This window comes from Orcinus orca, chromosome 16 (assembly GCF_937001465.1).
Source record: "Orcinus orca chromosome 16, mOrcOrc1.1, whole genome shotgun sequence".
Lineage (NCBI taxonomy): Eukaryota > Metazoa > Chordata > Mammalia > Artiodactyla > Delphinidae > Orcinus > Orcinus orca.
In genome coordinates, this window is record NC_064574.1 from 58359546 (window position 1) to 58373529 (window position 13984).

The 13984-nt window shown below is 47.5% G+C and overlaps 1 protein-coding gene across 8 annotated transcripts in view; it reads left to right on the forward strand.

The window, feature by feature from the left end:
* The first annotated feature begins 4218 nt into the window (after window positions 1-4218).
* CIITA (class II major histocompatibility complex transactivator) overlaps window positions 4219-13984 on the forward strand; it is a 48518-nt gene continuing 38752 nt past the window's right edge. For 2 of the 8 annotated variants that reach the window (XM_049699748.1, XM_049699752.1), the window contains exon 1: window positions 4231-4639. In XM_049699748.1, coding sequence (XP_049555705.1) covers window positions 4357-4639 — 283 coding nt within the window. In that variant the 5' untranslated portion in view covers window positions 4231-4356. Of the gene's footprint in view, window positions 4640-13127; window positions 13276-13611; window positions 13732-13984 lie in introns of those variants that run through there. The other 6 variants (XR_004483520.2, XM_049699749.1, XM_049699750.1 and 3 more) reach the window with 6 other exon arrangements.

Here is a 13984-nt window from a genome sequence, read left to right on the forward strand (position 1 = left end):
CTGGTCCTCTCTCTCAAGTGCCTCAGAGCTGAGGTACTTTAGAACACAGTTTCCTTATTCCTCTCAGCAACTGACCCACCTGCCGTCTTCTCCACAACCATGGCTGAAGATGCCATCTATTCCTTCTGTTAAAATTCTCTTTTGGCCCCCTTCTTTCCTAACTAATGAGTTTTAAGCTCTCAAATCTCCTCTTTTTCTCTCAGGGATAATTGATGGGCATTACCACCTTGTCCAAGAAACTGTGTGGTCTTCCAACTGCTGGGGAAAGAAATCTCAGAAAGAAAGGGGAAGTGGGGGTAAAAGTTTCCTCTTACTCTCTAGCTGCAGTAAAGCACACACTTTTCTGCATCACAAAGTTAGTTCTGATGAAACTGAGAACATTTGCACAGGTATCTACCTCATTCTTTTGTCATGGGGGAAGACCTGTGTGAAGATGTAAAACTTTGTTTTGTGATTGTAAAACTATTCTTAAAAGTATTATTTGCAGGCTTCCCTGGTGGCGCAGTGGTTGAGAATCTGCCTGCTAATGCAGGGGACACGGGTTCGCGCCCTGGTCTGGGAAGATGCCACGTGCCGCGGAGCAACTAGGCCCGTGAGCCACAACTACTGGGCCTGCGCGTCTGGAGCCTGTGCTCCGCAACAAGAGAGGCCACGACAGTGAGAGGCCCGCGCACCGCGATGAAGAGTGGCCCCCGCTTGCCACAACTAGAGAAAGCCCTTGCACAGAAACGAAGACCCAACACAGCCAAAAATTAAAAAAAAAAAATAAATTAAATGAAGGCTCAACATTAAAAAAAAAAAAAGTATTATTTGCATAAAGAAGTACAAGATACCCAGCCTGCAAAATTAGTAATTTGCCCTGTGAATTATGACTTTAATGCCTAAAATGTGTGCAATTTTGATTATCTTAATTGATAATTTGTTGCCAGGAGGATAATATTTACATCTACATCTCTGTTTGCTTAAAAGTATAAGTACTTTATTAGGTGAGAAAAGCTTTAGAATTTCTATCTTCTACTTCTCTGCCTTCTGCCTTTATACATAAAATTTATAATGTCATGATCTTGTTGGACTGCTTATTCAAGCCAAGAGTTGAATCCATCTCATTTAAAATTCTGTATTAATTTCAAATTGCTGCTTAGCTATACCTTTTTGCATGATGTTTTAGTGGTTGTCCAAGGGCTTTTAATATACATCTTCCATTCTCCCAACCTACATAGAGGTAATATTGTACCACTTCATATATAGAAACCTTGCTACCATATGGGTCCAATAACCACCCTGTATGCTATACCACCCTTTATGGTATAGACTTCAGATGTATCATATCTACATATATTTAAAATCACAAGATAGTACCATACCTTTTACTTTAAGCAGTTATGTTTTTAAATAAATGAAGAGGAAAAGAAGCAATCTTTTATACTTACCCAGAGATTACTATTCCTGATGCTCCTCAGTCCGTCCTGTAGAGCTGAGTTTCTAACTGATATCATTTTCCTTCCACCTAAAGAACTTATTTTAGCATTTCTTATAAGGCAGGTCTGTTGCAACACATTCTTTTAAATCTGAAAATATCTATTTTTCCTGCATTCTGGAGGGATATTTTCACTGTATTTAGAAATCTGGGTTGACATTTTTTTTTTCTTCTCAGTTTTTCCAAGATACTGTTCCACTGTCTTCTGGCCTCCATGATTTGTAATGAGAAGTTGGTGATTATTCACGTGCCCCACTGAATGTAATGTGTTCTTTTGATCTGGCTGCTTTCATGAGTTTCTCCTTATCTATGGTTTTCAGCAGTTTGATTATGATGTGCCTAGGTGTGGATTCCCTTGTATTTGTCCTGCTGAGTTTCATGGTTTTCATGCTGTTTTCTTTTCACCAAATTTGAGAAGTTTATTTCTTCAAATCTTTTTTCTACCCATTCTCTCTCTTCTCCTTCTGTGACTCTAAATATGTATAAGTTGAACCTTTTGACATTGTCCCACATATCCTTGAAGCTCATTTTTTTTCAATCTTTTTCTCTCTGTTCTTCAGATCGAGTGATTTCTATTGCTGCATCTTAAAGTTTCTTTTGTCATCCCCATTTTACTATTAATCCCATTCAATTACTTTTAAATTTTCATATATTGTAATTTTCACTTTTATAATTTCCATTTGGTAATTTTTAATATTTTCTGTTTTTCTGCTGAAAGTTCCTATCTTTTTATTTTCATGAGCATATTTTCCTTGACATCCTTTATGTCTTTTTCATTCATGGTTAGAGTCACTGCTTTAAAACAAATCCTTGCCTGCTAATTTCAACATCTGGGTCATCTTGGGGTCAATTTCCATTGATTGTTCTTTTCTCTTGAGAGTGGGTCCCTATTTCCTATCTCTTTATAGTCAGGTAATTTTGGATGTGCACTGCCCATCATGAATGATATATTGTAAACACTCTGGATTATGTTATAATCTGAACAGGGTTAATTTTGTTGCTGTTGTTGTTTTGGCAGGCTCATATCTTGGCTGGAATCAAGTGCATAGTCTCCTACCCCACCCCACCCCCATAGTAGGTTGCAACTCAAGTCTCAGCCCAGCTCCTTCAGCCTTAGTTGAGTTGTTTGGAGTCTGCCCATGAATGCATGAATGAGCAAGAATATGAATGAGCCATGAATTCAAGGTTCAGAGGTGAGCCAGATACTTGGGCAGTTTATACACAGAATTTGGAGCAACTTCTGTCTTTCTCCTTCCTGGAATTTCTACTCTCACTTTCCAGCTACGATTGTTATCCCAAATTCTGTTCTCTAGTTATTCAGGGCAGTAAAACTTTTCATTTTTTACAGAATTTTAGTTGCCCTGCACGGCACTAATTGAGACCTCTTTGAGCTAAGCTAATGAGCTGGGAATTCATCAGTGATATTCTTGTCTTCCACATGTGGACTCCCTTCCAGGGTCTGCCTGCTCTAGTCACTCCCCAGGGCCCTCAGGTAGTCATTTTTTATAACCTCCCCCCTGCCCCACCAGAGTTTATAGTTGTCATTTATGGTAGAGTTAGTCAGATAGGAGCTCTCACCCATACTGGAAGTGGAAATCCCTATTTGTCTCATTGAAATGAACAATGCAAATGGTCCCATCTGAGAGATGGTAAAGCTGAGGGCAGGAGAGGAAACCAGGTCACAGTGTGTTTCTGGAAGAGCAATCAACTATGATTTTAAAGAAAAGGTGGGGGTTGGTGTCTTTCAGGGTAGAATCCTACAACAGACTGGCTCCTATGCAAAGCCTCTGTTTTGTGTGTTAGTAAATTGGGGATAATATTAGTATAGAGTCAATGTTCATGAAGTGCTTACTACGGCCAGTACTAAGCCCTTTAAAGGCATTATCTCTTTTAATCCTCAAGACAACTTGATGAGATTGAATTACATTTTTTTTTTTTTTTTTTTTTTTTTTTTTTGCCTCTCACTGTTGTGGCCTCTCCCATTGTGGAGCACAGGCTCCGGAAGCGCAGGCTCAGCGGCCATGGCTCACGGGACCAGCCGCTCCGCAGCACGTGGGATCGTCCCGGACCTGGGCACGAACCCGTGTCCCCTGCATCGGCAGGCAGACTCTCAGCCACTGCGCCACCAGGGAAGCCCGAATTACTTTTATCGGGAGATTTTTCAGAGGAAGAGTCTGAGGTTTAGTGAGGTTGAGCCCAAGGTGACACAGCTGTTTGCATGATTAATCAATAATAATAATAGCTCATATTTATTGAACTCAGGTGTATTGAGCTATTATCAAGTTGTAGATAATGTACTAGGTACTCTACATGCATTATCTTATTTAATCCTCCCTACAACTCTAAGAGGTAAGTACTATTATTATCACTACATCTTTTCAGATGGAGAAATGGGGACAAGAAGAGGCTAAGTAATGTGCCCAATATCAAGTAATCTGGGATTTGAACACAGGCAGATTGGCTCCAAGCCCAACTGCTTAACCTCTACGCCCCAATGCCTTCTTGTTATGATACAACATCTAAAAAGGCTTATCACCTCATAGGTCCTCAAAGAGGCAAGCCCCCTTCCTCTTAGTATAATAAACACTGGATTGGATCTAAAGGAGTCCACAAAGCTGTGAGCTTCTCTGGTACATGCGCATGAGTGGTACCAGCGAATATCTATGGGGTCTAAATCAGCCCCAGAACCCACTTCCACTAATTCATCAGGCAACCCCAGCCTAACGTGCAAATGAGGAAATCCTCCTAAGCAGGAATAAACTGCAATAAACTGCAGAGGTTCCCTCATCCTGTTTCTCACTTCAAGTTTTGGATGCTGCAAGCCGGGTGAGCAGAGGTCCCAGGCGCTGTCCCGGGCAGCCCTGCATCCGAGAGCTACCATGAATCACTTCCAGACCATCCTGAGTCAGGTCCGGATGCTGCTCTCCAGCCATCGGCCGAGCCAAGTGCAGGCGCTTCTGGACAACCTGCTGGCAGAGGATCTTCTCTCCAGGGAGTACCACTACGCCCTGCTCCATGAGCCTGATGGTGAGGCTCTGGCCAGGAAGATCTCCTTGACCCTGATGGAGAAAGGAGACCCAGACTTGGCCCCCTTGGGGTGGATCTGGAGTGGGCTGCAGGCCCCGGCAGCCGAGAGGGACTCCGGCTACAAGGACCCTGGGGGTAAGTACCATCCCCTTTTCTCATGGAGCAACGCCTGGCTGTAGGCAGCTCAGGGATTTTCCCTCTTCTCTCTGAAAAGGAAGTCAATGTGATCATCCGGGTCCCAAGTTAGAAAGGCAGACTTGGACAGGAATCAAGGTCTCTGGTTGAGCTGGCAGGAGCAGTAAGTGCTTGGAGAGCTCAGGCTGTGATGCTGAGGGCACTGGAGAAACAGTGTGCTCCCCACTCTACTTAAAAGTAAACTGTCCACGCGGCCAAATGCCCACTTGGGTCACTCTCTGAGCCGCCTTGATACCTTAGGCATGATGCAAGGCACCGGTGAGGGGCACAGATGGACAAATCAGCTATTGCCTGCAAGTGGGGAAGACAGGTGCAGGCACAATCAGTGTGTGGAAAAATAGGTTGCCACGGAGAGGAAGGGCCGAAGAGCCGGGGAGCAGAGATTGCCATGTGTGTGTGCGCGTACGTGTGCATGCGTGCAAGAGTGCATGTGTGTGCAGGTGCACGTATGTGTGGGCATACGCTTGCATGTGTATGTACTTGTTTGTGCGTGTGTGTGTATGTGTGCACGTGTGTGTGTGCATCTGGGTCATGGAGAGAGACAGAAACTGAAAGACAGACAGGGAGAAAGAGAAAGGGAGGGAGAGACAGGAGAGAAAGAGACAGAAATGGAGATGGAGAGAAGGAGGGAAGAAGGGAGGGAGGATGGGAGGAAAGAAGAGAGATGGAAAGAGGAAGAGAAAGAGGGAGATGGTGGGGGAAAGAGAGAGAGACAGAAGAGGAACCAGACTGCAGAGAGAGAGTGTCTTATTTTTTAAAAGTACTGATAGCAATTGATGCACCTTAAATCAGGAAAACAAGCCTATACCATACCGTTTCCACTCACACCCTTGGCTCCCCAAACATTTTAGGTCTTCCTTCCCAGTTCCAAAGGGGTTCTCACTTCAATGCAAACAACAGTCTTCCTAAAGACACACGTCTTTCAGTTTCCTCTGCGTAGATCTGAGCTTCTCCAATTTTATGAGCTGGTGTCATAAACTCTAATCCTTCTTGGTCCTTTCATGGCTCTGGAGTAACTTGAAACAAGATCATCACAATGATTCACATTTATTGAGTATTTACTGTGCGCCAGGCTCAGCCCAAGCCAGCAGGTAGTTCTCACATCCACCCTAAATGCTTTGATGATCTCCAACCGTATTTTATGCAGAAAGAAAAAACAGAGGCTGCCCAGAAGTGACCAACCCCAGTCCCCAGCTGGGAAGTGGTGGAGGCTGGATTTGAAGGCAGACAAGCTTTTAGCCTCAATCTGACCTTGAGGGGTAAAAAACCCTTGATTATTTTGCGATGGGCACCAGGGCTTTGAAGGTATTTCTCCAACTCTTCTGCCAAGGTTCAAGTTTACATAGGGTTGGCTGTCCTCCTGGCTGAACTCTCACTCAGATGGTCTCTATCTATTCCTCGGACACATCTTTTACTCTCCCCCTCCTAACAGATCCCTGGGGGGGCTGGGGCCTCTTTACCAGCTGAACGATCTCCCTGACTTCTTAATGGGAATGCAAGAGGCCTATGTGGTCGTTTTTTTTTTTAACTTTTTATTTTATATTGGAGTATAGTTGATTAACAATGTTGTGTTAGTTTCAGGTGCACAGCAAAGTGGCTCAGTTATACATATACATGTATCTATTCTTTTTCAAATTCTTTTCCCATTTAGGTTGTTACATAATATTGAGCAGCGATCTCTGTGCTATACAGTAGGTCCTTGTTGCTTATCTGTTTTAAATACAGCAGTGTGTACATGTCAGTCCTAAAGATGATGGCAGAAAACCACCAGAGCTCATCAATGAATTCGGTAAAGTTGCAGGTTACAAAATTAGTACACAAAAATCTATCGTATTTCTATACACTAACAATGAAAGATCAGAAAGAGAAATTAAAGAAACAATCCCATTTACCATCACATCAAAAAGAATAAAATACCTAGGAATAAACCTACCTAAGGAGGCAAAAACCTATACTCCGAAAACTATAAGATACTGATGAAAAGAAATGGAAGACGACACAAACAACCTATGCGGTCTTGATGCGGGTGCAGATGCCAACTTCCGGGGATGTCAAAGCCTTCCTCCCTCCTTGACTCACCCCCTGCAAACTGCAGGCTCCTTCATACCGCAGGCTACCCAACACCTCTGCCCTGCCCTCCTCTCTCGGCAAGGGCTGGTTCCTGTTATTAAACCCCATTTCCTCCCTGGGGACATAATATTTTTATTTCTGATCCCACGTGACTCTAGAAATGGAACTGGGCTCAGGGCGCTGTGGGCTTCAGAGGCTGGGAGACAAGGAAGGATAAATCGCTTCCTTTCCCATTGCTTACCTCCCCCTCTTCCAGGCCAGCTACCCCCAGGAATGAAAGACTCAACTGTAAGGACTACGGGCAGGTGTGCTGCTTTGGGGCAGGGAGAAGAAGCAGCCTTCAGAGGGGGAGAAGGGGAACCGGGGAAGAGAATTGTGGGGTTTGTAAATAAAGGGCACCGACTTTAGTTTCAACAGGGGTTCAGAAAAGGAAATCAGTGTGTGACGTTTCTGTCACTCTCTCTACAACGCTATCAGGATCTGCACCCTCCGCCGCTCTAAACTCTGCACCGACTTCCCGTGTCACTCAGAGGGAAGCTAAATCTGGACGATTCCCACAAGGCCCTTCATGATCTGGCTTTCATCACTGCTCTGCTCCCATCCTGTACTCCTGCCTTCTCATCTTCTCCAGACGTGCTGGCACCCTCACTGTCCCTGGGACAGGACAGGCACGCTTTCTGCCACAGGACCTCTGCACGCGCCATTCCCTCCATCTGAACCACTCTTTTCTCCAGATATCCTCTTGGCCAACATCCTTGAATCCTTCAGATCTTTGCTCAGATGTCCCCTTCTCAGGGATGCCTACCCTGATCATTCCATTTAGAACTGCAACTCCCCCTTCACACTCTGAGAAGTGGCCCCCTCCCCCATTGACACATTCACCTTCTATATGCTTTACTTTTGTATTACATTTGTTGTTTGTTTGTTTTGGGCTGCACCACGAGGCTTGTGGTTTCTTAGTTCCCCGACCAGGGATTGAACTCAAGCCCTCAACAATGAGAGTGCGGAGTCCTAACCACTAGACTGCCAGGGAATTCCCTATGTTTGTTGTTTATTGTCTGACTCCCTCACTGGAAAATAAGCTCCCTGTGGGCAGGGATCTATGCTTTCATCACGGATGCATCCCAAACGCTTAACACAGTGCCTGGCAAAGGATAGGTGTGTGATATGTGTTTGTTAAATATTAGACTGAGGGATGGTAGATGGATGGATGGATGGGTGGGTGATGAGTGGATAGGTGGGTGGGTGGATAGGTGAATGGTTGATGGGTGGTGAATAGGTGGATGGGTGATGGATAGGTGGGTAGATGGTTAGGTGGATGGGTGATGGCGGTGTGGGTGGGTAGGTGGCTGGGCGATGATTGGATGGGGAATGGCTGGGTGGGGGGACAGGGAAATGGTTGATGGGTAGGTGGGTAGGTGGATGGGTGATAGGTGGGTGGGTGCGTGGTGGCTTGTGTAGTCCCATTACTCTCACTTTACAGGTAAGTACACTGAGGCACAGGGAGGTTCAGTGATTTGCCTCGCTCATAGCCTAGGAGTGGGGGGCTATGAGATATTGGATCTCATGAGTCTGGATCTCTCGCTGCACTTTCTGCTTGGCTGCCTCTTCTGCATAACCTAAAGGGATACCGTAAGTCTACCCAAAACAGGCTGACCACCTTCAAACTGAAACCAGCCCAATGATTCAGAAGTCACCTTTAGATATTATAATGCTTCAGTTGCAATTGTGCAGGAAGCCCACTTCTGGGGACGTGACCTTGGGGATTGACTCTACTGCACAGAGCAGCACATGTGCGTCCTGCCCATAGGCAAGCTCGGGGGAGGCCCAAGAGTCCTGACAGAGCTCAGCAGCCTGACTGGGGAAGCAAAGCAAACACTCAGGCAGTCTTTGGCTGACAGTGGCTGACAACACCTGGAGGACAATCAGATGCCAGAGAAGAGAGATTTTAGATGGCAGTGATGGAAAAAGAACCAGGCGGGAAGCTGGATAGCTCTGGTTCTGAGGCCATGCTCTGCTGCTGCTTACCAACTGTGTAACCTTGGCCACATGCCTGAACCACTCTGACCCTCGGTTTCTTCATCTCTAAAATGGGAGTGGTGATATAAACCTCCCAGGGTTATAGTGAGGGTTAAATGAGATGGTAACTGGTAAACCATCCAAGGCGGCTCTTGGCAGATAACTCCAGGAATACTGGACAGGGGGAAGATATACCAGGGGTTTGAGTCTGCAGTCTCACTGGGGCCCCCATGCCATATCTAGACAGCTACTCCAGTGCTGAGTGCTTGGTGCTCTGTGCATCTGAGAAATGGGCCAATGTGCCCCCAACCCTCAAGTTGGCACGTTAGTTAAGCACATGGGCTGTGGCCTCCATGCCAGCTGTGACTCCCTGATTCCAAGGGCTATGACAGTGAGCCCTTCCTGGGACCCCTCTGGGCCTCAGTTTCCGCACCTGTAAAATGGAGGTGATACTAGCATCCAGAGTGGCTATTCTGAGAATTCAGTGACATCATCCAGAATAAGGCACTTGCATTCTTGGCAAGAGGAAAGCTCGTTCTGACTCGTCAGCCTCGAGGGTGGCATTTGGGGCAACCACAGACCCAAGGCGCACAGAAGGATGACTGGGGACAAGGTCAGACCCAGGCGACCCCAGGCTTGTGAATGGAGGCACAGCGGTGCTTCTGGGGTGAGCTTTCTCAGAGGCTGTAGGACGCCCCTGCTATGGTTTTATATATTATTGTTTTCCTCGGCTTTCCTTTGCTGGTTTGTCGCTCTATGTCTTCACGATGTGGTACTTTTGCCCGTGAAGACTCTGTTCTAGGAAACACAGAACAAAGACTCCTTCTAGGATGTTGCCTGATTTATTGGAAAGGGAGGGACACACCCCAGGCTGCTAAGCTCTTCCTCCCACTTCCTTCCCCATTTGCTTCTTAGGATGAGAGTCCCCAGAGCCAGGACTCAGAGGGGAGGGGGGCAGCGCCCTCCCTTTCTCTGACACCTTCCTTTCCCCAAACCTGTTCCTGCTCTGATCCCTGATCAGGGAGCCTCCGTGGACTCCTGGAAGGAGATGTGTTGGCAAGGACCACTTGTTTTTTCACCTTGAGTAGCTTCCCATCTAGTCAGACCTACTTCACCTTCACCCGCAGGAGCCGCAGAAGTGGAAGCACCTGCATTGGAAGTTGGCACGTCCCCATGGCTTTTCCCAGGCTGACCAGTGGCCTGTTCTATACTCAGCTTGGCTCCAAGTCTGGCACCTGACTCAACCAGGGACTGTTTCCGTTCTTTGTTGTTACCTTGAGCACCTCCCCTGTGTCCTTACTTACCATTTATTGGTCTCTCCACCTACCTGCCCATCCACCTACCTGCCTACCCTCAAACTACCTGGTCTACTTAACCACCTACTAATATCTACTTACCAATTCAACAACCTGCATCTACTATCTACTTCTATCTACTTATCAATTTATCAATCTTTCATTTATCTGACTGCCTGTATATTTGTGTACCAGCATACTTACCTGCATTCCTACCTACTAATCCACTTGTACCTTTGCCCACGGACAGGCCTACATTCTCAGATACCTTCCTACCTGCCTAATTTGCCTACATACCAGTGTTTTTCTATCTATTCACCCACCTCTCCACCGATCTCTTTTCCTTTCTTTCTCACCTCCTTTCTTCTCTCCTCCTTAAGCATTTACTTAGCATCTGCCAGAAATGAGGGGGGTGGTCACAAACAAACATAAGAAAAGACACTTAAAACTTAGTAAGGTAGGACTCTCCGTCCATGTGGAACTTGTCTGCCTTGATCATTCAAATCCAAACGCCATCCATTCGCTCAACCAATCTTGGAGTCCTGTGTCTTTTAAATAAGAAAATCAAACACAGTAAGACAGACATTAAGGACCTTGTGACCTAATCAGAGGCAGCGGGGGGGGGGGGATACTCATGAAACAGGAAGTTCACCATGTATTGCCAAATACGCGGCAGCAAGTTTGCTAAAAATGAGTAGGGCAGGAGGTTGTTGTCAGCTGGAAAGGTGATGAAAGCGGGAACTTGGGCATTGAAGGATGGCTAAAATACAGCCTGATGGGAGGAGGCAGGAGGGTGGTCCTGGGGTTGGGGGGAGGGTGGGGGACCCTCTGCTTGAGCAGAAGTACATAGGTAGGGCCCAGCTGCAGCAAGGGGTGGCAAGCTTTCAGGAATCCTACTTGTAAGACCAAGTTCCCCCATCTCCTCTCCCTGGTACTTGGCAGGGGGCCCCAGACTGGTAACTTGAACAACGCTTCTGACTGCAGCTTTGTCATGCTGGATCCTGACTTGAGACAAAGGGATTTGGGTGCCCAGGGCAAGGCTGGCCTCAGCAGCGCTGAGAGGGGCCCTCCGTCAGAAGGGAATTGGCTTTATCCCGGGCTCTGGAGAATGGTCACCACCTCTAGGGGAGTTTTGAAGAGGAGCCTCAGCAGGCACGCAGGATGCTTTAATAGGAAGATACCCTGGGGTTGGCTTAGCCCCTCTGCCCCCACTCAGTCCTGGAGGCCTGTCACTCCAACTCAGCAACCCCTCTCCTCACCTCCACTGCCTCTGCTGGAACTCAGACCGCCATCGGCTCCTGGCAGGGCGCCATGGCGCTCCTCCCTGGTCTCCATATACGAGGCCCTCCTGGTGCTGATTTACGGCCTCTACCATCAGTTAAAACACAGGCTAGCACGCGGTCACCCTGCTCAGAAACGCCAGCAGGACCAGATTCAGGTCTTGTGGAGTGTGGGTCTGGGGCGGGGGCAGGTGAAGGAGGACATGGGGAGACCAGGTAGCAGACTGCTGCTGTGGTCCAGGTGAGAGATGAGAGCATCCAAGCAGGTGCACCCCAGGCCCAGGGAACTCTCATTCCAAGCTCGGCCCTGTCACGAAGCTGATTCAGAGCTGCCTCGGCCACGGCCATCAGAACTGGCTCCCTCTGAGGACAGGAAGTTGGCCTCACGGAATGGCCAGGTGTGCTTCTCCCCGGGCACATCAGGTCAGAGGAAGATGAAACTTCTTGGGACTTCTCATATTCATCATGTCTGTTTTGTTAGCCTAACTAAGCAAGATTGTTTCAAATTGACTCTCAGCTTTCTTATTTGTCTGCCTACTTACCCCCCTGGGACTTCTGACAGCAGCAACTGCTTCAAAAATAATCACCATACAAATATAAGCATCATTATCCCCATTACACACATGGAGAAACTGAGGCCCACACAAAGGAAGTGAGGGGTCCAAGGTCACCCATCCGCTAATAACCACGGGGGCTGGACCATAGCGCTTCAGACTCCCAATCCAGTGTTCTTTCTGTAAAAATGAAATCATTGTTTCCCAGTCGTCATTCATTTTGGTACCACCCTCATGATTTCTTTTCACCACCTACACTATTCTTAGCTGGACAGTTGTTGTTTTTTTTTTCCAAACTACTCACATTTTTTTTTCAACTTTATTTCCCAAGGAAAGTTTATGTCCACCATAAATGAAAAAGAATGCCACACATAGAAGGTAACTATGAAACAGGAGAGCAGAATAACGTTATTCCATTCTAGCCAGACACTGATGTCTACGGAAGGCTTGAGGCTGGGGGTTGCTCTCTGTGAAATGGGTGGATCACGCATTAGAAGAGGTGTTAAAAGCTCCTTAGCCCCAAACTGAGACTTTCTTCTCAAGGTTTCCAGGAGCCTGGGCAGAGAGTTAAAAAGGCGCTAACTTTCTCCCTGCCACACCTAGGTGGTACCCCCAAACCACGCGGCTATAAGTATACCATATTTGGGGGTAAGACCTTTTTATGTGTAATTTATGTTTTAGTCCAATGTTCTTAGAATAAAAATGATGAGTGGACCACTCGTGTTCTCCAAGGAAATTCAGGGCAATTTGGTGTGGGGGTGGGATGGTGGATGGGAGTGGAATCCCGGGAGTTTGCTGGAAGCTAGTTCAGCTTGTCTTGAGGCATTTGTGGGGCTCTGACCATGGCCCCATCCTGCAGAGGATGGCAGATATTGGCAGCTGGCACCAGCGTGGCTCCACTGTGGTTGCCGTTATTTCAGAATGTCAGCGTGTTGAAGACCCTCCAATAGACAACTCATAACCTTCTGAGGTAGGTCACCGATTTGGTCCAAAACAAGGAACTGAAATTAACATTAGGTGCAAGTCCGTGTTTAAGGGAGCATGGGCAAATTAGAGCATGTCTAGATGCGAGAAATCTGACAGCTCAGACCACCTGGTAGGGTAAGAATTTTCTGCTGGTCCCTTACTTGCTTCCTTTGCATGTTTACTTAGGCTTGGCGGGCTCCAGACTTTTGTAGGGAGACTGGTCAGAGATGAGGCTGCCTGCTTCTGAGCTGGGCATCCGAAGGCATCGTTGGGCGGGCTGAGGGCAACAGGAGGGGCTGCCAGAGTCCGGGAGCTGCTGCCTCACTCTGTTTCTCACAACATGCGTTGCCTGGCTACGCGCCCAGCCGGGTCCTACCTGCCAGAGCCCCAAGGTAAAAAGGCGGGTGGAAGACGTTGGGGCTGAGAACGCTTCTTGATTTAGGGTGAGGTCTCAGCTCGTCCCGCCGTCCCAAATTGTCAGAGACATTGCTCTGAACTGGAGTGTGAGGGTGGCGAGAGGGGTCTTTGTCCTGCTGGGGCTTTTGGAAGAAGTGAGGTGGTTTGCCATTTCCTTCCACTGAGGGACATTCGGTCTGCCCAGATGCCTGGAATGTAAGAGGGCTTTATCAGCCTGAAGGGTACTAAAGGGCTGACTTTCACGGGGCGTGTTGTTAGCTCTCAGCATTCATGACCCGGCTAGGCCAACCACAAGATCCTCTCTCTGCCAGGTAAACACTGAGGAGCTCGCCCTTGAAGGGTGGAACCCCTGCCAGATCCACCCCATCCCCAGGAAGCAGGGAAACCAAAGCCAGAGTCAGCCCCTTGGTCTAGATGTTGAGCCCCAGCTGGTGAGCAATACAGTCACCTGGACCGATGCTGCCCTCTCCCCAGTTTCCAAACGGTGTTTGGGGGGAAAAGTGGGGGACAGGGGACAGATGTGAGAGACAGCATAGCACAGACATCTGGTACCAGCTCTGAAGGCAGCACGGCAGGTTTGAATCGCAGCTGCACTGTTGCCTGGGTGTGAAGTGACACTGAACAAGTCCCCAACCTACTCTGAGTCTGTTTTCCTGGGCTATTAAATGCGATTAGGGGGAAACT